This window comes from Branchiostoma belcheri, unplaced genomic scaffold (genome assembly GCF_001625305.1).
Source record: "Branchiostoma belcheri isolate BF01 breed outbred unplaced genomic scaffold, Haploidv18h27 scaffold59, whole genome shotgun sequence".
NCBI lineage: Eukaryota > Metazoa > Chordata > Leptocardii > Amphioxiformes > Branchiostomatidae > Branchiostoma > Branchiostoma belcheri.
Genome location: NW_017804231.1, coordinates 981,984 through 1,007,295, shown reverse-complemented (window position 1 = coordinate 1,007,295; position 25,312 = coordinate 981,984). Strand labels below are relative to the sequence as shown.

The 25,312-nt window shown below is 39.2% G+C and overlaps 2 protein-coding genes across 2 annotated transcripts in view; one reads left to right on the top strand and one right to left on the bottom strand.

The window, feature by feature from the left end:
• Positions 1-128: 128 nt before the first annotated feature.
• Positions 129-6,236, bottom strand: LOC109481963. Its single transcript, XM_019784579.1, has 13 exons — positions 6,117-6,236; positions 5,470-5,600; positions 4,862-5,013; positions 4,604-4,691; positions 4,196-4,284; positions 3,882-3,926; positions 3,597-3,637; positions 2,525-2,613; positions 2,156-2,200; positions 1,688-1,838; positions 1,400-1,547; positions 557-950; positions 129-245 (listed from the first exon to the last, which is right to left on the bottom strand). Exons 2-13 carry the CDS (start codon positions 5,557-5,559, stop codon positions 129-131), a joined length of 1,449 nt encoding a protein of 482 aa, XP_019640138.1. The 5' UTR covers positions 5,560-5,600; positions 6,117-6,236.
• Positions 6,237-6,276: 40 nt separating this feature from the next.
• LOC109482019 (partitioning defective 6 homolog gamma-like) overlaps positions 6,277-25,312 on the top strand; it is a 26,323-nt gene continuing 7,287 nt past the window's right edge. Inside the window, exons 1-2 of the mRNA XM_019784657.1 lie at positions 6,277-6,675; positions 7,081-7,303. Of these exons, the coding sequence (XP_019640216.1) occupies positions 6,613-6,675; positions 7,081-7,303 (286 nt within the window). The 5' untranslated portion in view covers positions 6,277-6,612. The remainder of the gene's footprint in view (positions 6,676-7,080; positions 7,304-25,312) is intronic.

Below are 25,312 nucleotides of genomic sequence, written 5' to 3'. Positions count from 1 at the left end.
ATTTGGACAATTGAACCTCCTTGGTTCAGAAAACTATTCTTTTTACAGCTGCCATCTCTTCTTTTCAAATTTAACACAGTTTCAGTTCAAGTCCTCCTGAATCCGTACCATCACCCGTCCATCCCTGGTCAGTGATGATTTGCATATATGTTAATGAGGGCCTTCAGCTGCCTGCGAGGGTACTTCAGGTTTAAAATGGCCTGCCGCAGAGCATGCTGGGACGGGTAGACACTGTCAGCCTCAGTCTGAAAATGTGAAGACATTTTGTGAAACAGAATCACAATACCGGAAATGAGTCAATAACATGCCTCCTTGTTAACTGTTATATGAGTAAAAAATGTTGCTCCTTATTCTAATTTCTGCTTATAGTTGGCAATGCAAAACAACACTTCAGCCCTTTCAAGATATAAAATGGATGACAATTTGTATCCAAATTGAAAAATTACTGATCTTACCATAGGTCTAAAGAGTAATACTGAAAAAAAAAATGTTGCATCAAAACTATAATCCAATGCTGTAACCTGAAAGTGTAGATATGAAAAAAGGATATTCTCACCTTATCAGTACTTGATGGGCCTGGCTTGTGAGGCTGGTGTGATTCCTGAGTAGTAGGGGTGGAGCTTGGTAGATCTTGTGACTTCAGGAGGACTGGAGCTTTCTTCTTGGTACCACTCTTAAAAATTGGCTTTTTTGTCACAACTTTTGACAAGGTATTGGGAGCATTCGTAGATGTTCTAGTCTTTCTTGATAGAGGACTCATTTGTGAGGAATCAAGTTTGTGCTTTTGAGAGTTTTGTAACCGGTGAACCCCTGCCGCTTGCCACAGAAGCTCATCATCATCATCATCATCATCGTCTTCCTCAGCGCTCAGTAGGAGTGAAGGTTGGTTGTCCAATGGGTTCTTTAGGTACAGGTCACCCATTGTGTCACTGTCTGTCTCATGAAGACTACTAGTAGAAAACAAACATTCAAATGGATAAATTTGGTTTGCTTGTGGACATCAACTTGATCTTTGTACATGTATGTGGCATATGGTTAATAATACTACATGCACCAGTATATTGTACAAAACCACATTATCATCCAATGCCAAAGTCTGTTTCTGCAGACAGGGTATTTAGATCAGGGTCTACAGGTGAGGAAAAGAGGTGTAAGTACAAGTCCCTAGGCATCTGTGGCCATATCTTTTTATTAGACCCATCGTCTACAGAAAGAGATAGGGACTCTGTACAAGTTTACAGGCACCTGTGATCCTGTTTCTTATCACAAACAGAGGTCAGACTCAGAGGCAAATTGTGCGCTGCCATCAAGCCTTTCCATCAGTGTGTAAGCACGTCTAACCCTCAGAAGACGGGGAACAACTGACACTAAACTGGATAGTGAGTGAGGGAGTGTAAACCTGTGGCCAGGGCTGAGGTCCTTCTTCATGTAGAAGTCAGGGGGAGAGGTCCCTTGTAGGGGAAGGTCCCGACCCATGGCCTGCTCCAGGTATGAACTGCCCACTGATGACCTCTCACTGCATGGTGGGACGTAGTCTGGCTTCCATTCTTGTTCAGGCAGAAAGAAAGCATTTTGCATGAAACATAATCATTGAACTTTGCACTTTTTGACAATCACTGTTACATATTATATGATAAACCACCCTTTTTTCCTAGGCCTAATATCAGTGGTGTTTGAAGTATCAAACCTTCCAAGTCTGCCAGTTGGTCCACCTGATCCTGGGGGATCACAAGATGACTGAGGTCGTAGATAACATGGTCCAGCTGGGACTGCTGGGGGGATGGGATGACAAGGTGAGTGATGTCCCTCTCTGTGATCTCATCTTCTTCAACACCTTCCTGTTGGAAAACACGCTTTCAGTTTGGGTTTTATTCCATCAATTGCAGGAACTTTGTGAACAGCGTGTGCTGCAAAAAAATACAAACCAATCCATCGACCTTGGGGGACAAAATCGACAAAAATCTTGGGTAAAAATATAAAAACATATAAACCAACAACCACTCTCAACCAAATGTGGGAATTGCAGAACAGCCATTGGTTTTCCAACCTGATGAAACTATTCTAAATTGTTTCATATTGTTCTGGCATAAAGAAAGTACCCACAGCATGGCAAACCATAGTCTGAGGAAAATGTGTCAAAAGGATTTGTACTCACACTATTGTTGTTCATTACGTCAGTAACGTCTGCTTGAAGATGTTCCTGTTTAAGAATACTGTTTTAGTATTGTTTTGGTATCTGAAAAGAAGGGTACTCAATGGCCCACATTATATACATCTTCATTGAAAACATGTCAGAATAATTTGGTCTTTTATGACATACCAAGAGTAACTAGAATTCTGTAATTAGACAAAGAATTAAGACTCCATAAACTGCAACTGGACATGACATAAAAACATACCCATAAATTTGAAGACATAACCCAAAGTTTCTTTCAGAACTGATACTAACTGCAATTCTTCTGACTTCTGCTAGGAGGCTCTGCTGTACCTGAACTTTTCACCACACACATGAACCAATACTCACATCTACATCTGCTAGTTCCATCAGCTGGGTCAAACTGGAACTGGCTTGAGATTCACTGATGTTATCAACTCTATCTGTTGAGGAGCCAACTAAAAAAAAAACAAAAAAACATGTAAGTCGGAGACACCAAGAATGAAGCACTCAAAATTTATTCAATTTTTTAAGCAATTGAGAAAAAACTGGCTGACTCATACTATATATATGAGAAAATGTACGAGGACTGCAAAAAGCAAAGCAAAAAAAAAGTGTGTGCCAGAAATAGCTGGTTCAGTACTCAATATCCCACAAACAAAGACTTAGTGCAAAATGTTTGCCTTGGTTTCCAACTTTCCGTGCATTGAAATTTATATCCACTGGACTTTGTCTAAAGGTACAAATATTTATCCTCAGGCTTAAGTCTTTTAAAAGGTTTGGAATCTGAATTATACTGAAGTTTTAACATCGTAGAAATGTAACTTGTCAACAGTCAAAGTTAATTCTTTGCACTTTGATTGCGACAAACTTTGGGAGACGACTTTATATTGACAAAGACTTAAGTCTTTTAAAAGGTTTGGAATCTGAATTATACGAAAGTTTTAACATCGTAGAAATGTAACTTGTCAACAGTCAAAGTTAATTCTTTGCACTTTGATTGTGACAAACTTTGGGAGACGACTTTATATTGACAATTCCACAACAGTACTTTGTTTCTTGGTAACAGGATTGATAGTAGTGAGCTTGCTAATAACATATTTTTGAGTCTGTGCACGAAATACCCTTTAGGCAAAGCCTACTTGATCCTTTTTAACAGTGACTTGCTTAGGAGACAAATTTGACATTTTTTTAATGCTAGGTAAACTAAATTTACATTCATGTCTGTCAACCTTTTCTTTGAACTTTAAAATTTTTTTTCAGCCCTTATACACAAATGGAATAATGGTGAAGTTTGATAGAAATGCATAAGTTAATACAGAGTTGTTTATCTAAAGTCATACCTACATGTTAAGGTTAAAGATGAACCCTTGCAGCATCACACCTCTTTTTTCTAGTCAGCCTGTGACAATTGGAGAGTTAAACCCTGTACTAGGCTTACCTTGTGTCTCCTCCTGCAAGTCTCTGTTTCTCCACTCATCCCTGTAAAAACAGTACAGCAGGTACCATGGTAGAATCCATATATTGGTGTTCTAACCAGCATCCATCTTTGTATCATTTGAAGGAATTTCGGACAAAAATTTTGCTCAATTTTGCTCTTTGACCAACAAAAATTGAAATGTAAAGATATAGAAAGAGATGTCATTAAACTAAACATTGTCTAACAGCCAGACTACTACACTCACAGTGCATGCAAAGAATAAAGCACCTGAAACAAACTTCTCACCTCTGTACCTCTCTTAACAGCCTTCTGACATGTGGCAGATCATTGCTATACAAAAGCAAAAACACTGATAAACATCTGGATGACAAAATTGGAAAAATATTTCATATGAAACACAAGTTCAAAATGTTCAAAATACAAATTAGTCTAAGTTAAGTCTATACAATTGAAATGGAAAATAACTGATCATAAGGACTGTTCCAAAATGTTTGCTAGCGGGGGAAAGGGTAAATTTTTAAACAAATGGTTTATACTTCAGCACATGATTTTCAGGAACACAAAGTGTAAGTACATATCTGTATTGTTGTGTAACTCACCACTCCATGACATCTAAGTTGAAGTGGCCACCATGACCCCAGGTTGTGAACTTTTCCACGTACAGCATGTACTGGTACTCAGCCCTGTTCTGTAATGTCAGTAACAACTTACGTCAGTATCAAGTTTATTATATCTAAACTGTAGTTTCCAAAACAAGAAACTGAACTTATCAAAATTATTGGACTGTACAACTCCAGTCTTTGACAATGAATGAATGAATGAGCAATCCACCGCTTCTGTGACATCACCTTTTGTAGATGACACATGTGACTTGGTGTTCAGTGGATAATATGTTGAGGGACGGTTATAATGTTTAAACATTAAACATTGGACAGTTATCATGGAAACCTAATTATAAGTATAAAAAAACAAACAAATAAAATAGTACTAGTAAACAATTGTCTCACTTGTATCATGATCTGGTTGATGAAGATTGAGTACTTCCTCAGGATGATGTACATACCTGGTAGACTGTCCAGCTGACTTTGACTGTCACTGAGAACAAACATGAAGTTAAGTAGAGGAACTGGAGATACTACTTCACACTGCTAGGTGGCACAGTGGCAGATCAAGAGGCCAAACTAGTATTCGCCTATGTGAGACAGGGACTAAGATAGAACTTTTCATCTGCAGATGTGGGTATGTGTAAAGTAGATTCAACTTACTTTTCCTCATCTACACTTAAGGCTTCATCACTAAAGACAGCCTTGACGGAGCATTGGTTGTCACATACGGTTCCCTCAAAGCCTGCCTTGTCTAGATTCTCCTGAGTCTGACTGTCCTGTACAGCGAGGGCTATCTCTTCTCTGCGGTTCAACTGTGGAAAAGAAAGAAGAGAATAACATATACTCAGTACAATTGAATTCTTCTCTTGTACAATGTAATTATGTATCACGATTTACTACATTTAGTATCTAATCTTTGGACATGATCCTAAGACGAATCTACTTGTATCTGTAGCTCCTCAGCTCCAATAGTTTTACCTAGACACCCCCTTAGATAGACTGAGAAACTCGAGAGATAAATTAGACCCCCAGGTGCTAACTTTGGAATTGAGGCTTCTGGCTTCCCCCAGCCGAAGGGAGCATTGTGTCGAGCCAGGGTCTAGCATCTTGGCCACAAGAACACTACAATATCTGGAGGATGGTAACTAGGGTAAGGGTCAACAATATGATAAACATGTACAGTACATAGATCTCAGACAAAACAAAAAGAAACTTGTGGTGGGTACTGGGACCAACCATGAAAAAACACCAAACACTTTTGTCTTCACCTCTATAAGCCTTGTGAGAACGGCTGCAGTCTGTTCTTGGCTGGAACTGTTCATGATAGCATCCACTATCCACGGCTTGAGTGCGTGCATCCTGTGGAAATTTCACAGCTGCATCAGCTACGGTGAGCAACCTGTAAAAACAGTTGTAGACCTTTCAACAATGTAAATATGCAAACGTTATGCTCTCAGTCATGGTTTTCATAATTTCTAAAACATGTCATATTGTAAGATATATCGTAGAAATTAGACCATTGCGCCTCTAATGGCCATTGACAGGCTAAAGTATGGAAAAACATCTTATTGTCGATGACAGGCTTATTAAAAATTGAACAAAATTTATGGCCTTATTATTTACTTTATAGCCTCCACCTTTAGTAAATTACTAACTATTCAGAAGCTGAACTGGGTATGAAAAGACAGAAAAAGCAAAAAAATATTATTTACAAATAGATGTATATTTTAAAAGTGTACTCAGAATATCTTTAAATGCTATAAAATTAATTGAATTTTATATAAACAGTCTTTTGACATGACATTAAAAGGAATAATTTTGGCCCATGATCACTTGTCCCTTGCAATGGCTACTCTGTCTTGCCACTCTTTTGTACATTGCTTAATCTATCACGTGCAAACTAGACCATACTTACCTATAACGGAGAAACACCTATCCCCTTGCATGTAACCTGCAGCTAGTGAGAAATATCGGACCTCGAAAAAAACAAAAATTATTTTTTTAGACTAGCCGCCATTTGTAATACCCACAGTGCTTTGCGTCGGTGTGGTTACGTCACCAGTTTGTGTCTTGCCTGAAACAACCGTGAAAATTTTACTTTCTTAATGATTCGGGCGTTTCAAATTCATATTTTGAAATTTTGTTTCATATTTTGATATTATAAGTGGTTTTATCCGATATACCTGTTCTTTGTTTTCTAGTTGTGGACAGTTTGGAAGTTGGGCGGGGATATGACGTCATCAAAACACGCGTATTCAATTTCTTGGGGGCTGCCGACTTCATTAGAGATGACACTATGCATAGAGGGCGGACCAGGCGCTGTTTCTGCTGACTTCTAACCCTATTTTACCCGTCTGGTGGACCAGGAAGGCGCTAGAATTACACCAGAAGAGGCAGGGAAAGCCTCGAGAATGTCAGGAAAGTCAAAATCGCTCGCTCGGGTGAAGAGCGGGGTCGTCGAGGTGAAAAGTAAGGTAAGAAAATTCCGTGTAGAACGCGTACCCTTGTCTTGGTTTGGACTTTCGTTGTTGTGTGTTGAGGGCGTGTTTTAAGATCAAGGTACAGGGCTTGGTTCGATTGTAGGGCGCCAGGCTATTGTTTTAAGGTAGGGGAGATTCTACGTGAAATTTGTGGTCAAATTCGCTAAAAATGGAAATCCAGAGGGGCAACAGTTTTCATGTGTTTGTTGTACTGCACTGCATGATTGACCGCCGGTGTTGGTAGAATCGAACCGCGCTCGCACAACCGCCCAGCCTAGCCTACATATTTTGACATAGTCTAGAAGTTTGACCTTCTTTTCCCTCCCCCTTCGATAAACCTGCATACCTCGTTCAATCAGATCCAAATTCCACTGTCTCTTCCACTCCAACCTTATACAGTTCGACGCCGAATACCGACGTTGGGCCCTGGACAAAACGTCCATCGAAAAATTCGACGATTTCTACCAACTTGTTGAGCGAAGACACCACCTCGCGGACATTCCCTTTACGCTGTGTTACACGGACCCACACGGCGACCTCCTACCCATCAACAACGATGAAAACTTCGTCAAGGCTATGAGCACGGCGGCTCCCGTGGTCAGACTAATCGTGCAGAGAAAAGGTGAGTTCTGTCAGATTTTCTTTCTAGGCTGAAGGGGAGGGGGCACTCGAGCTACTCCTATAACAAACCAAGCATGAAGTACCTTTACCGTGTAATCGAGCCGAGTGGGTGGTATTTTCTGGGTTATGGACAACTCTTAACTCACGATAAACTTGAAAACCTGGTTCCAACCAGTTTAACTACCCCCTGGGAAACCGTTAAAGGCTGCAGGAATTCTTTCATCAAACCATCTGGACTGATTGAACCTCCCAGAGTTTTTGAAAGGTTGAGGTTCTGAACTTGGAGAAACAGATGTACATGTAGAGGTATAGCCAGGATACACACTGCCATGGGAGCTTGTCTGACTCAGCACAAGAGCATCTACTTCCTGTACTTTAAACATTACACCCCCAATAATTCATCGTTATCTGCTAATAGTTCTGAGAAGGAAGCAATTTCAAGCTTAGTTTGCACTAACATACTGATTGTTATCACAGGGTGAAACAATTTTCCCTTCTTGAGTAATCCTCGCTTGTTACGACTTCCTGCTCTCAGCAGTGAAGTGCAGTATCCCCCTTCTCGGTTTGTTTAGTGTTAGCTGAATAAAGGTGAAATTTGTATCTAAGTAATCTCGGATATATCGTAGTCATAGCAAGGAAATAACAGTGGCATTGGTCATGTGTATGGCTAATGGAAAAGGTAATGGTTAGAGTAGGCACGTATCCAACTAATTCCATAGGTAATGTGTGCATTTTAACATCTGTGGTTTATCAAGTAGAGTTGAATGCCCCGTGGCCCGTGTACATGTATCTAAACACCTTAATTCTGGACTACTTGATCTGTTGTTTGCCTTGGCACGGCCGGTAGCCCCAGATTTAGCGAGCATGTTTGATATGTACTTCCCCCTTCCATTTCACCCACATATCGGATTATGAGTTGACATGCCAGGTATGTCGTGGTCGCTGCCAGCCGGGATGCGTAACCCCGACGCACCGCGCCCGGCTCCTGTCGAAAGTAACGGGTCACAGGTTTCCGTGCGTCCAAGGAAACACGTTCAAGCGCATGCAGGAGGAATGCGATCGTTTCGGGGTCACGCCACCCCAAACAAAGCCTTTTGACAAAGGAATTCGGGGACAAGGAAAGCCAATAATGACTCGCCTTCCTTTGAAACAGACATGCCGCAACTAGTCATATCCATACCCTTCAAAGTTCTCTGTCGCTCTGGCGCATACCAAAGGAATTCCTAAGTATTAGCTACTGCCCCAGTTCAACTGCCTCAAAACTACTCTGCAGCCCTCTTTATCTGGTGGGAGTGTAATTCAATTACCATCCTAGCCCTTGGCTGATCGATCTTTATTATTAGATCCTTGTTTTGCATAATTGATTAACGTGGTTTGTAGTTCTGTCAGCCACGGACAGTGTCATGCTAAGTGGTTTGGGGGGAGGGTTTGTGTTTTTGTTTGGAACAAAAAAGGGTCGGAGCATTTGAGGGATTGTTTGTTTATTGCAACTGGGTCAACCTAAGACAGAAGTGGTGTGTATGGTAGGGATGTACACAGTTGAGACACCAAGCCTGCAAGCCTTTTTGTCCTCAGATAAATAAATGTACAGTTTTTTTACGAAACCCTCCTTCTGTTTGTAACATTCCAACCTTACCGCATACACTACTGTAAATTACATTGTAAAGTACAAAGTGGTTTAACTATTTGTCATTCAAGCAATCTAAAAGTCTTTAGACAACCTGGTAACTCTTTAGCCTTGGTTGCTGTGCAGGAATATCCACCAGTCTCTAGACTAGAGTTTACTACTGGCACAAAAAAGGTGAGCGACTGAAGTCAGGGGAACAAAAGTTCCTCAGGTAAATAGAACTGTGGGCGGAGGTATGTCGTACATTCATGAGTCAAGTATTGAACATATACCTGTACCAAGGAACTTGTGTTTGCTGTACCAATACACAAACATGAGTCAGGGTACTCTCAACGAGTAGTCCAAGTACTGACTACGTTACGTATACGCAGCAGCAGGAAGCATACTTAGGTGCAATGTACACATTAGAATTTTTTACACACAAAGTATACAATTTAAAACAATGGCAATTCCATTGGTTCTTATTTGAATATGACAACTGTTAGAATAAATTGATTTGTGGGAGACTTTGACCGTTCAAGTCTGTACCATATGTCTGGATATGATGCAATCATACTATAGTATAGTAGTGTCAACATGTACTAGTCACTAGTACATGTTGACACTTTGAGGTCATAGAGCTATTGTGGTGTTGTATAAGTCTTGAATGAAGAAGCAGTTTACCAGTATTTACATGTACTATTGTGTATCAGAAAATCTATCTGGTGCAAGATTTTCTAAAGCATGTCAGGATTAAAATTTGTGCCTGTAAATAATGATATTTAAATCTATTCAGCTTCTAGCTACAATGTAGTTTGTCTTCTTTTCATATTCTACATACCAGCGTTGTCTCACTCTTTGTTCCTCTGCAAATGATAAATAGTTTTACATGGAGAACAGATTGTATTTGTACAATAGGACACATTTTTGTGCAGTAGGGAACATTTTTGTGAAGTAGGGCATATTTTTCATGTTCGATGCCCCCTCCCACACCTGGAGATTTAATCACACAGTTCCCACACAAATTCTTGAAGCAAACCACCCTTGGTGATTCCGTTCATGGTTCAAATAGCCCTGCAGCCGCTGAATTGTGGTTAGATAATGCTGGGATCTATGTAACAGCTGCTATTCAATCTGAGATTGATGGTACAATACATGACATGTGCATACAGGTGTATATGTTATCTGTACCACTGTGTAGAATGTCATGAATATTCATAAGCTATTGTTAAGAGGGATTAACGGCATAACTCACTTTGGTTCATGTAATCCATTGGCAAGGTGTCAGAATTTTAGCTAAAAGAAAAGGTTGACCTGCTATAGTTTTTTTATCTTTGAATTCTTTCAGTAGTGTTCTTTTATCATAGATTCAGATTCCAACTAGAGTTCCACGATCTCATACCTTCGCCAAATGATGTTAGCTTTTATGATTAAGAAATTATATATTAATCCCCCTAATTATGCAAATAGGATCCTCAATTGCATGAATTATATCTGTTGATCATATTCTCCACCAAAAGACAGTCTTATCTTAACAAAGAATGCCATGATGAAACTTTCTCATAAATTATGCAAATCAGATCCTTATTTGAATAAGTTATGTTTAATTATGTTCACCTTAACTTAACTTTCAAACACCCCAAGTATAAAATTCCAGGCAGTTACCACTATGCAATTATAATATTTTCTCATTAATTATGCAAATTAAGTCTCCATTTGCATAATCGATATCTGTCAGTGTTTCTCTCATTCTTAATAACATATGTCACAAGCTTGAACTTCCTATTATGGAATGCAGCTGATAAATAGAATTTCCTCATTAATTATGCAAATTACATCCATATTTGCATAATTGTAATATCATTATGTCAAGCATCACTCAAGCTACCTACATACCAAAAATCATGGTGATCCATCAATCGGTTCTTGAGTTATCCCCCTTTAAACATTTGTCCATTAAACCCCCCTGCAGTTCTAGAGCAAGCAACTAGGGGGCTCAAACTCATGTCACTTCATCCCCAGCACAAGACCTACCTGCCATCCAAATTTCGTCACCCTAGCATGTCTGGATCATGAGATATCAAAACCGGAAGTTCTGCTGCAGTACCATGACAAGTCGCCAGGTGGCCCAAAATCTAATCATTTTGAGGTCTCATCAAGACCTACCCACCTACCAAGTATCAAGACAATCCATCAAGACCTTCTCAAGTTATCGTGTTGACAGACACACACACACACACACACATACACGAACGCCCCTGAAAACATAACCTTCTTGGCGAAGGTAATGAAGACAGCATTCAAGAATATAGATGTCCTAATTTCTAGTGATGAATTCTTATAAGATTGAAACAGACCAAAAATGATAGCATGAAATGTATAGCAACAGTATTTCTTACAGATTCATGACCCATGAAATCTTTCATACATGTAAACGAATGATATTTATAATCACAGATTAGACATATTCATGTCAAATATTTGTATGCAATATATAGAATTTGTGCAGTGAGTTTGTGAATTGCAATGAATGTTCTGACTTATTCAAATGCATTTGTCTTCTTGTATTTTTGATGGAAAAAATCTTATGCATTTTATTGAAACCTCTCTACAGAATTGATACTGATGATTTATATAAACAAATGTAAGTACACAAGATGAATATGATGATGATAAACTGTAACTAAGTAAGGATAGCAAAATGATTTCTTTCACATGTTGTACGGTACCTGTATTGTCAGTTTACAGAAATACTTTTTCCTACTTACTTGTAAATTGCTGGTTGCAGGTTGGTATTATAGCATGTGTTGTTCCAACATTACTGCTTTTAGGTATAATGTCTGAGTTCTACAAAATCAGGCTGTAAAAAGGTAGTTTTACCTGGACAGAAAGTATAAGCAGTGAGGTATCATTTCCAGACAATCTGTAACCTGTACAAATGTCTCCATACATGTGTACTGTCATTGACTTTCAAATTTTAATGCTTGTAAGGTTTATCCAATTTTAAGACAACAGAATTCTGGCATATAAGCCTACCGATAAAGTCAGAGGAATTTTATACAGTATATCAAAGTTCAAACCACTGAATTTTTTTTCAATTGTTCATGCTTTGATTTTAATACCTAATTTCATACAAGAGCATATCAGTATCAAAAACATTTGCCATCAGTATCAAACCGCAGAATTTTTTCAATTGTTCATGCTTTGATTTTAATACCTAATTTTATACAAGAGCATATCAGTATCAAAAACATTTGCCATCAGTATCAAACCGCAGAATTTTTTCAATTGTTCATGTTTTGATTTTAATACCTCGACTACCTCTCACATCCATTTTCTTGAACAACGTGACATGAAGCATGGGTCTGTGCTTTGTACGAATCATGGAACTGTCAAACTAATGTTTCACCTCTCTGTCTGCCCTTCCATGCCTTCCCTTGTCTGTACTGAAGAGCCTGAAAGGGCATAGCAATGAGAGGTAACGTGCAAAAATTCTTTCTCTACTTCCAACTTTTCCAACCCATAGTTTGTCAAATTCACAGCCAGTTATATGGTAACTTGAAAATTTAGTAATGCAAATGCTCAATTTCTGGTAATACAAGGTGGACCTGAATGTTAAACTCAAACCACTACAAGGAAAGTGCAGAAAAACTGTAACAACTACACACATAGGAAGACAAGGACTTTCTTCAACTGGTGGGTTAAAATATGAACATTTTGGAGTTGATGCAGAATCAGAATATGAATTTTTCTCTTTTGTTTTGCAAATCAGAAAAAAATGAAACAGGCGAGTTCAAGAATCAATTTATCAAATTGGTGTGGCCTAGATTTGGATAAATCAATAAAAGGGGTAAGATTGAGACAGATGAACCTGCCATTGGTCATGCTCACTCTGGTCCAACTTCCATCAATCATCCACAAAAAGTGACCCCTACAGGTTAGAGGTCAACACTTGCATTACATGCTTAGTTGTCACAGGATACAATGTAGATGGAAAACAGTGTTAAAAGGGAATCAAAGTACAGTTAATTTTGGAACAGCACTTGATGAGAGCAAAAGTCACCTTGCATGCAGATAGAGGTTCAAGAAGGGAGTTGTTAGTGTGAGATGTCTGATTTATAGAAAGATGGAATGGATACATGTCTGTCTTTGTGTTGGTATCTTTCAGTGACCTCTTTTTTGCCCTACATAAGTGTTGTATAACTGTAAGTGTTGTAACTGACAGTGTTGTATGGATTTTTGTGTCTTTCGTTTCCAGACTGTGTGACTCAGCTTGTATTCATGGTCTCGTGCTTGTTTGTGTTTCGTGAGATAAGAATATTTCTGTAAATTCCTTCTTGGAGACTGAGCTGTTGCTATGGAACCTAGAATAAGGCCGCCATGAAATCACATGCTAACATTAATTTTTTACAGGGATATGTTTTGTTTTTAGAGGAAGACTTTTGGATTTCTATCAGGTTTTGAAGGTTCAATTCAAGGATTTCAAGGATGCTCAGAGATTGTATGTTTAGTAGTAATTAGTATCTAAAAGAAATGACCATAAATAGCTATTATCATTGTCATGCTGCAACAGATCAGTTCATGAGTCAGGAGAAGACAATTTCCATGATGCTAGACCCAACAAAAGCACTGTATGGGGTTTTCCCATCCCTGCATACATTTTAGGTGTGTTGAAAAACTCCTATCACACCCAAAAATAGAATCTCTCTGTCATTTCTTGTTGGCTAATGGCTAGATTAGCCTAGGTACATACAGTGTATATTCCGTGTGTTACTTTGATTGCTTTGCATGATATAAAAATGCTGTATATTGAAACTAGTGTTGTATCAACAAGTTTCAAAATGATATGGCCCAAAGAGTGCTAATATCCGGTTATAGACCTGTATATGATAGCGCATGGCTAGCTTATTGGAATAACAGTGAACAGGTGTGATTTCTATGATACAGTGATTCGCAATCTGTAGCTGTGTGGTCATGTCAATAATGCAAGGACCAAAACATTTCATTTGAAAAATGGCAGCTTTTGGTTACTTTTGTACATACTTTGATAATAGTGCTTGAGTTTTGTCTTCCGTTTTTGTGTGTACATACTTCACACATTTTTTTACTTCTGCATTGCAGAACTTAAGTTTTCAATGATATGCCATGCTTCAGAAATCTTGACCCCCTAAAACACTGTTTCCCACATTTTGAGGGGAAATTTTGCTGATGTAATAAGCATAGTTTTCTGACATCTTTTTGTATCTTGACACACCACTTTTTTTCAGCAAAGATGACAGATTTAGCAAAATTTTGTCCATCATTCTGTCAAATGACGGAAACATGGACACTATCGGTAGCTAGAATGCTGTTCACCGTATACTGCCTGACCCTCCAGTGTCACTTGTTAACCATCCCTAGACACGTACATAGTTGTAGGCCATTAATTCTATCCTGGGGGTTGTCCATAACTGAATTTGGTTTTCCCCTGTGATAACCTACATGTAGGAGCCAACCACCAAGAGAATATAATCTATTTAAGTCTTATCCAATCAGACAGCCAGCAGACATCCATCCATCTTACTGATTCGAATCATGCAACCTCCGCAGAAACGGTTCTGTTTCCATGTTGCCCAGGGGGAAACATTGTCATTTCATAATAAAAATGTCACTGGGAGATTGGAAATTAATTATTTAGTTGTATTCTTTTGTTGATGATATCAGATATGAAGTGTTTTATTGTTGAGACGACCGTGTATGAGGTGAAGAATAAATAACAATATTGTTATGACATTGTAGCAATAGGCTTTCTTTTCTCTTTAAAGTGATATCCTGGGTGCCAAGTCTATTGGTTCTGTAGATAGAAACTAGAATTTTATAGTTGCTAGCATTAGATAGGCATGTAGTTTAATTACACTGCCAATTAGGCCACACCAATTTAATTTCTTGGTTAACGGACTCGCCGCTTAATTTTTTTCTGATTTGCAAATAAAAATAAAAATTCAGAATCAACTGCAAAATGCTCATATTTTGCCCTGAACAGTTGAAAACAGTCCTTTTCTTACTACTTGTTACAGTCATTCCATCTTTCAATGCAGTAGTATCATTAAAAGTTCAAAATTCATTGTTTAAATTTTGAACCAGCCTGGTGTGCTAACTTCATGGCTCCTATTGTACCATTTTGGGCCATAATAGGATGCCTAGGCCTGTTTTTATTTTTATTTTTTTTTTCGCCCGCCCGCTCCATTATTTCTGTAGAAAAATCCGTTAACCAAGAAATTAAATTGGTGTGGCCTTACTTGTATTTATAAGCTCTCGTCACAGAATTTTATCAAACACATTGTTAGAATGCCAGTGTATAGGAAGTTCTACATTCTACATTAATTTCAGTACCAAGGAAAGTCACCAGAGGGTCCCAAACCTGAATCATTTCTTTGATGGTTAAAGACCTAACCACATACCAAATTTCATAACAATCCATCCACAGCTTCTTGAGACATATATGCTGTCCAACTACAAACACAACCATGCTACCTATTACATAACTTCCTTGAATCATTGATGGATGTTAACTACAGAAAACAGAACCTTCTTGGCAGAGGTCACTACCAAAAACATAACCTTCTTTACAAAGGTAACTACCAAAAACATAACCTTGGCGGAGGAAACAACCCAAAAGATAACCTCCTTGGTGGAGGTCACTACCGAAAACATAACCTTCTTGGCAGAGGTAACTACCAAAACGTAACCTCCTTGCAGTTGGTGGAGGTAACTACCAAAAACGTAAGCTTCTTGGCAAAGGAAATGAGTGCACAAGCATGTATCTTCAGGAAGCGACGGTCCAGTGCATGGTTTCTCCCAGTCCACGGTCTGAATACATGATGTGAATTGGGGAGGGGGGTGCTTTGAAGTGCAGTAAATGGATGAAAGCTTGTATCTACTGTTTTCTGTGAAGGGTAAAATCGACTTCCTTAGATGTCTGCTCCGTGACACGGAGAGATGGTGTTTAAGCACTCAACAGCAACAACAATAACAATAACAACTGACTAGAATTTAATTAAATACAAGACACAGGACAGTCTGTCCTACCCAGTAAGGAATAAAACAAGAAGACAAAATGTAATGTTTTTTAATTATGTCTAGGTTAAAATCTATCCTGTTGCTAGTCCCCAGACATTTCAAGGTTTGTATGTCCTTGGAGAAAGAAAAACAACATTTTTTTAAGGACACAAAACATACATGTACCAAGATAGAAATCTGTGTATGCATAATGTGCATGTAGTTACTACTCAAGTGGTGAAGTCTGCCATCTCCAGTTGCTTATTTTTTGTTGTCCATCACACAGTTTTGGATTATATGTACCAATCAAGAAAGACATTCAAACAGAACTAAATTTAGCCCCAGTTCTGTCACTAATGTGCCATCTTGTATCTTCCACAGTAGCTGACCACAAAAACCAGGAAACTTGTTGTGAAATGATCTGTCAGCAAAATAGTCCCTGTTCCTATACTGTGTATTTGTAACCATTTCTCATAGCCATTTTGTTTTCATTTTCAGCTAACAATAGCAAAGTAACAAGGACATGTTTTTGTCACACTGCCAAAAAAATGGTGACAATGTGTCCTATCAATATCATCTTTAAGGGTGTGGTTTAACATTTGCTGTTAAGTATTAAAGATAAAGAGTATCTTAAGATTCTATTAAGGATCCATTTTAATCCTTAAGGCTACTGTGGGTTTGCTGTAAGGAAAGAGAATACATACTTGATGTTTCTGGACAGTGTAGGGTTACAGAGAAATCCAGGTTTTCTTACCCACCCCAGGGAGAGAGGAATTTCAGGAAAACATGGAAATGAAGACCAGACCACTTGCCAGCAGCCACCAACCATTCTGTAAATGGTGTAAAGTGATTGTACACAGGTAGAACAACATTTCCACCAGCACACTGTTGCACCTGTATTAGATTTAGGTGGTTGTTTTTTGAGTAGAATAAATATTAACAATGTTTTTAATAATATTTCCCCAATATGTGATGTTGGTACATTGTAGTGTGTCTATGGTACGATTAGTTAGTGGTTCCGCAACGCGCTTTTTTTGTGGGTAGAAATTCAGAGGCATGGCAAGAGGCAAATTCATATCCATGGGTTCGGACCTACAAACCAAAACTTCCCTGTACAAAATGCCAGCTGGCCTATACATTTTACATGTTTGTATCCAGGACATAAGATACTATAGTTGTGAGCCATTTATAATTGTCTGGACTGCATTGATTTTTGGGATGATCTGCATTTTCCCAGAAAAGTGATGTTTATTAAAACCTTCCAGTATATAAATTCATATGGAGTAGGAATTGATGTTAATAATTCTCTTAGTAAATAGTAGATTTCTTCTCACAGCCAAGATTTTCCAACATTTTTAACTTTTAGCTCTGAACTAAAGTAATTAAGTTCAGAAATGAAGGGTTTCAGTATACCATTAGAGATTATCATAGGAATGTGGATAAATCAGAAAAATCTGGGGAAAAGCTTCCTTGAAATTGTCTCTGACACTTTGGTGGCAGCTTATGATATTAATTGCATGAATGACAGCTGATTTATGTGTGAACTGTACATTTTGGGAGGTGGGATCTCCTCAGTAGGTGTGGAGTTGTATAATGACTAGAGTACCAAACTTGTATTGAGTAAATCCAGCTCGAAAAACTGGTTTGGCAGCAATACTTTAATCCTCAATTAGTATCTCGTAATCACCAGGACCCCACCTTTCATTTCCTGTGCAGGTAGAACAACAACAATCAACATGTTGTCCAGATGACTAACCAATGAGAACATTGTTTACTGCAGTCCGTTGTGCTAGGATTAGGCCCAACGCTGCTACAGGTGTTTTGGGGGAACCACACCGGATTACTTCAACTGACCCCAGCCAAGTTTTCACATGGGAAACACAGAATTAGATTTCCGGTCATTTTAGAGTCAATCGCATCTAGGATTTGAGTTCAAAAGGGTTCAAAATACATGAGGGAAAAACTGACCCAGGCATTTAAAGGCATCCAGTGAAATTTTACGACAGCAAAATGAAGAATATTCTGGAGAAGGAAATCTGTCTGATGCGGACATATACTACCATTTCTTTGAACATTTTCGTTCCAGAAAATTGACTTCACAGTTTTGCCGCCCTGAAATTGCAATGGATGCCTTTTAGATTGTAACTGTTGCGTCGGCCATGTTGGAAGAATTCCTTTTATGTTCCTCACCTTGTAAGTCTCAATGTCGTGACCTTGCCCCTTGTTTAGGAGCTTCCTTTGAAAGATATGTAGCTTAGTCTCTGTCTCTCAATTCAAGGGCAGCCATTTAACATAATCCACCTACAATACACAGGTACTAGAAGAAGAAGAGGTCTTAGCGTTTCTTTTGTCCAAGGATCAGTTCTCTACAGGACAAGTGCCAATTTGTCACACTTAAACCTTATTTTGTGACCTTGGGTCTTGCCGGAAGAGACTCTCTGAGGGGTAGAGTTGTAGATTTTTTTAAGAAAAGACTGGTTCGCCAGAAATCCCTTGGGCATTTCCTGTCTAATTATATTGGTACAGACATTTCGTTCATTCTATGTACTTTCTTAAAATTTATTGCATAATTGTTGCCCACATGTACAAAATTACAGTGCATTTGCAGTCCCAGCAAGAGACTAATTTCTAAATGTGTGGCCTGTGTACTTGGTATAGACAGCTGTAATGGTCTGTAGAGATCTATATGGGACCAGGTGGTCTATATTATTACACCAGTAGCTGGGAGTTCCTACCACAAGTGACCCTTTGGATAGTTTGTTGATATGGGAGGTACATTCTGGACAGGATGATGAATGGGGCCACAAGGCCAGAGCTGACCACAACAACTGGTCACTGCTGGGTGGCAGGTCAGTAACCTTAGAAGTACCAAATCTCCAAGCAGATGTAGGGTCTGTCTCTGTGTAGCCTGGATACAAAACCTATTTTAACTGCCCAGCCTCTTTCGTTCTCTCTGCTATTTGCGGAGAGGGCGAAAGAGACTAGACAGCTAAAAGAGGTTTGGTACACATGTTTTGTATTTGGTTTACATAAAGAATTGATACAACTAAGCAATTGTGCTGTATGACTTTGAATCTCTGCCCTCACATTGAGTGTACTCTATGCACGCTCTAAACGCTAGGATTGACAGCAAACAATGTCCTTTATAGAGAGCTGCGTGCTTCGGATTATGAGCTAAGTTGAACAAGAACAGTAAACGCGACAGTCTGCCTGCATGTTTTCTGCGATAAGCCGACACCAGACATAAATACCAGTCCAGTAAATCCAGTAGATACTTTCTCACGACCTTCACAATTGACCTTTTCCAATACGACATGTCGGAAATATTTTTCCAGTTACGTGATCCATAAAGTATTCATCATCATCATAGTGAGGTGTAATTAAAAATGACAGTCGTTACCTCGTGAAAACATTTTTGCAGTGGTTGGAATTTCTGTAATTAATCGTCAGGAATAAAGAGGGTGTTTGGTGGTAATAAAAGAAGCAGCGGCCATTTTGGAAGTTATGATATGAAGATTAAGTAAGTTTCATGAAAAATGAACACTCAAACATTTAAAGTATTGTCTGTCTACTGTACACGATACATGTATATGTCCTTGTTTGCTAGAATTTAGGACCAGTTATACATGTAAGTAATTTGAATAACTTTATCGTCCTAAATAAAAGGTATTATTTCATTACAACAGTATCATTGAAAATACATGTTTGTGCACTGTAGTTAGGGCCAGGTCTAAACCATTAATATTTAATGCAGCCCTTATATATCTCCATTGGAAGCACAGTCACTATGAAAAGGTCTAAGTTTGATATGGAGACAAATGTGGGTCCAGTTCTTCTGAAAGCCATCCTCACATGCTTGATTAGGTCCATAGAAAAAACTGAAATGTCAGGAGAGAAGAGTGTGAGACATGGGGGAGGGGGGCACTGAAACAGTGTGGCAGGAAGGTCATAGGTGGAAAATTGGTGATAGCAGTGTTGTAACCTGTGTCCGTCTTTCTGTCATTGACGGAATTTTGCCTATCATGACCGACAAATGCATTGCCCAATCCAGCATCTTTGATGGACAAAAATCGGCATGTGAAGATGTGGAAAGAGGTGATGTCATTAAATGAAGCTTAGTCTACAAGCAAAATTGGCTGTAGGTATCCTTCCATACTAATAGATGATGGTAACACTGTAAGTCTGGTGTTGTGGCTGTGTGCATCGTCTAGTATGGCTTTTCAGCCCATCTAGACTGTAACATGTATGTGCAAGTTCACTGTCAAGCTTCTGGAAAGTAGATCAACTTTTGATAGCCCCATAAATGCTTTATCAGATATTTGGACTTGTCTGATTAAAATTGTTGGGTTGGTGGCTCACAAGTGGCTAGTTTCCAAGAAATTTATGATGCTAGCTTTTAAAGCGAGGTCAGATGTCATATTACATGCACCAGCATGTGTTTTGACTTGCTGTTTGTGGTCAAAGCCGGGCTATGTGGAATCTACAAGCAGATGTCAGGAGGGAACATTGTACCATAATCTGACTGCCTCCCTGATACACAACTCTTTCAATGTACATGTAGTAAGGATTTCCTTGTCAGAGAACAGGAGATTCATTGTAGAAACAAATTTGCCCTCCCAACATCTGCTTGGAGATAAGTTATGTGCCCCAATAAGAGACATCCCACCCCCTGCTGTGCACCCCTCCTGGGTTATACCCTGATGACCTCACACTTCATACTGGTCATATTTCATATCTCGTCACCTCCAGAAGTAACATGAAGCTTTATCTCAATTATAGATCATGGCTGGAAGGCGATGTTGCAGACACTGTTTCAAGAGGTTTGGCAAGTCACTGGGTCACCCCTACTCTTCTCAATAAATGTGTTAGGTTCTTTATATTGTGCACAGGTCTGATGCCTGGGTCTCCCCCATAGACACTCAAAATGTCCAATATGTGTGCATGTGTGATAGCATATTTCAAATTTTGGAACATCAGAATTTGACAAAGAATGTCTAACTGAGAATCTTGTCCTTTTGTCCTCTTGTCCCTTTGGCATTCTGAGTGGGCGCCAATTTAGGTCAGAGAAACCAAAGCCATGAAAGCAGAAAGGCCAGTTGTGGAGGAAAATATTTCATTTCAGACAACCTGGTCCAACAGCACCTGTTAGTGTGAAACCTGATCTAGACAGGGACTGATGTAAACATGTCCCCAACTCTAGAACCTCTCATATTGTGTGTACTACCCAGCCATGAAGGGAAGCAACCCATAGAATGAGGTCAGACTAGACTGCTGTCTTTCTGTCCATCTTTCTTTACATCGTTTGATAAAATTTTGCCACTTTACTGAAGACAAAAAAATTTGCACAATCTATCATCTTTGATGAGATATCATTCATGCTACTCAGCTTAGTCGAAAAGCAACACTTGCCCCGCAAAATGCAAGATAAGTGTTTCAGAGGGTCAAGGTTTCAAAATTTTCCCCGAGGAAGCATGCCATCAGCCCCCCTTAGGAGTGTCACTGTGCCTTGGGTGCTCGAAATGGTGTTACGTCAGACAAAATTGAGATGACTGAAAAAATTTCAGGCTGGCTGGAACACTACTACCCAGCCATGAAGTGAGTCAACCCACAGAATGGGGTCAGGCTAGACTCTGGATCCCCTTGGAATTTGGTTGTATAGCTGTTGTGGTGCTCAGGGTGTCATGTAAATAATTCAGGTGACACTGTCACAAGCTAGAGCTGTATCAGTGGCCAGTGGAAGTTTTAACCCTTTACATGCTGTGTGACACTAATCAATGAACTTTTGGTAGCGAGAAGGTTAAATTAACATGTGAATAGATGCTCTGGATGGAAGAAATTATTCCTATTACTAGTATCAGCACTGTGATAGAATTTTCAAAAAACAAGTATATTTTTTTCAAACATTCTTGTTAGCTATCACTCAAAATTTACCCAGATAGCCTCACCTACATTCAAATATACAAATGCATCAGTCAATCTATGTCCACAGACAGAAGACAACATAAAACATAGTACGCCGGTATAACTGCCCTTCGTCACAACACACCATCTTGTTGCAGTCACTCTATATTAGTTCATTTGCACACATTACTTTCCAGAAAGGTCATATTAGACTCCAAAAGGGACAGGGAAATGTGACATGTACTCTACACTGATGCAACACTGGGATAACCACTTGCTCTGTGACCTTATTCTTTTTAGCCAGTAGTCGAACGGTTACCCATGTACAAACAGTATCTCGTACAAGATTCAGGTGGACTGCTAACAAAAATGAGAAAATTCCTGGCATTGCTAGAGCAGGCTGGAGATATTTGCTCCATCTGTAAGCATAATTGCACAAAAACATGGTACAGTATTTATCTATCTTGTACTTACAAAAGACAAAATTACATACAGAAGGTGGACTGATAGTAAACAGGTCAGTGTAATGTGTCGTTAATGAATTGGTCATTCATTTAATGAGGACAATGTGAACCACCACATACATGCAGGCTTTGTATGAATAAACGTCATATTTCCTGATACATGTATGTCGTGTTTGTGTGCAAAGTAAACATAGCCTGAATTCTGCCTAACGCAGATCTGGACGTGTAATAAGGAAGGCTGATATATGTGTCCTGAATGTGTGGTGTGTTGGTTCTGTCTGTCCTTGCCTGTCCACATTCCACACATGCCAGCTCCCAGCCTGAGGGAATACGGTATAGAGCAGAGATAACCAGGGTGCCATGGTTGGGAAGCAGAGGACAGGGAATGTATACATACATTTACAAGCCTTGGCTGGCTGGCTGGAGTAATTTTTTAGTTGACACCGTAGCTGCTGCTAAGAAACTGATAAACAAAAGGCTCTTATGACAAATGAATCACAATACTCACATGGCAGCAAAATTTCACGGTCTGAGAAAAATGGATGTGTTCACGGAACTATATGTTCAGGTGGTGACAGATGCAGGAGAAAGAAAGTTAGCAAATTATGTGTTAACAGTAATGATAAGTTTGTGGTACAAAAGTGAGTAAAAAGGTATCCATCATTACCATACAGAGATTGAGAGAATATAAGAATCAGAAGTTCTTCTACACAGAGGAAAGCAACAAAGGAGGCTATACAGAGGAGGCGAAAAATTGACCTTGACCTTCATCTTCCCAGGACGTACCCACATGTGAAATATCATCCAGCCATAGTTTTATGAGCTTTGCTAATACATCAGAAACACAGACAGATAAACATACAGACATGACCAAAACAGTACTGCCTTCACCTAGATACATGTACATGTAACTAGAGCCCAACATATAGCAGAACTTGGGCACTAACTGCACTGTTAGTAATGGTCTCTGTGGTAAGCCTTCCACAGCCACTTAACATCCAGCTCATGTAGCATGTAGAGGTTCTGACATGTATCAGTCCCAGGGCAGACCACTGCAGCACAGTGAGACTGGTAATGCTGGCACGTAGCCAGTCCATGGCTAGTGATGGTGTTCTGTGTGAAATAGGCTCTGACCAGAGAGGCCATATCTCTGTCCAGAACCTGGCTGATAAGGCCTTTACAAGTTACTGTAAATCACTTTATATTCACGGTAGCAAAAGTTAACTGTCTGAGAAAATTTGTTCACGGTGGCAGCAGGTGCAAAAAAAAAAGAAAGTCGGCAAAATATTTGTTAGCGGTAATGATAAAAAAATCACAAATTACAGTATCCATTCAAAGTGCTTTGTAGCCTGAAGTCCAGCCTTGTTAGCTGTAGTATAGGGTGCGCTCCCACTTTGAAACTATCACCAAATTTTCCCCTTTGTTAGTTTGCTAGTGTATTCTATACTTGTAGTTGTACAAATAGTGAGCTGACCTCTGTGCTATACACAGACCACCAGACAAGTGAGAAAGGGTTTGTTTTTGGCCCTGGTGCAAGATTCCAACCACCAGTTTGCTATTTTGTGGCAAGTTAAATTGGCGACGGCCGCTTCGCAGTTTGGTGATACGACAGAGAGGGGAGAAAGCTTGCAAACAGAGTCTAAACCAACGTTAGTCAATAGTTAGGACATGCTAGCTGACACTTGAGTTTTCAAATGGGCAACCAAGGGTTTTTCTTTCCTATCAGACATACCCTGCTGAACTAGTGTCTGGTGCCAAAAGCCTGTCATATTGGAGCGCAGACTGTGTAATGTATTTTAGAACAGTATTTTGCATGCTTACCGGAAATCTATATACTGACCTGCCTACTGCCTATAGCACCCCTGCAACATGATTTATTATTGTGCAACTGGATCGTTTTAGCTTTGGTTAAGCTTCGAGTCGTAAACTTTCTTCATAGTGGTTTACTGTGATAGATAAAATGTATCGCATTAGAAATATGTCATATAAGTTTTTAATCTCATGTAAAGCAATAATTTTTTCATTGTAAAAGAAATTTTATTACGTTTTCCATCCTTGTTTTATGGTATATGCCTTGCCCTGTATGAAAGGGATAGATATCAATTATGAACCACCATGCTGTTTTCCTTTCTTTATCTTTTGGAACATTTATCATCAATTACACATAAGAATATATGACCTGTATATGTGTTGACCCATACTATATGATAATTATATCCATGGAAGATAAATGTAGTATTTTAACAGCCAGTGGTTAGTGATAATTTTCCCGTCTCCAGTCGTCTATTGTGTCGTTGTAAATAACCAATGTTCCGATAACTGTTTCGTCTGTCGAGGTCGATACAAGTAGCCATAATAATCAATATACAGGCATATATCATGCCATACGCATTTAACCGTATCATCTGTTTCGGGTAGTTTTTCATGAAGCCTGGGTGTTACTGTAGAAATGAATTGTCCTCCTGGCAAATTTTTCAACCCAAATCCCTGTGCATCAATATACCTTAACCATACATGTATATTGAAATATGTTATAACTTATGCAAGACGAAGTATTACTGGACACACTGGACCCCTTTAATTGCTGAGAAATGTTTCTTGTTATGACATGAATGTTAATATTGAGTTGACAGCTAGACAATGCTACAATGTAGTTATGTGGCCTCGAAATTACCACCTGCATATGCATGTTAGTGCAGGTAAAATTGAAGCTGTGCAGGTATTTCTGATGTCTACCTGCACTGGCCCATGTACATGTACAGCTGGGTGCATGCAGGTTAGTGCAGGTAAAATTGGAGCTCTGCAGACTTTATTCTACCTGCACTGGTTTATGATCAAGTCAGTCCACAACACATTGTTAGGTTAGGGTCACATACAGCGAAAACTAACTACAGTCAAACCTGCCTATAGTGGTCACTCAAGGGACTGGCCAAATTTGACCACTATGGCCAGGTGACCACTATAGAGAAACAGCCGGTTAGTTCGAACCCCCCACCCCAAA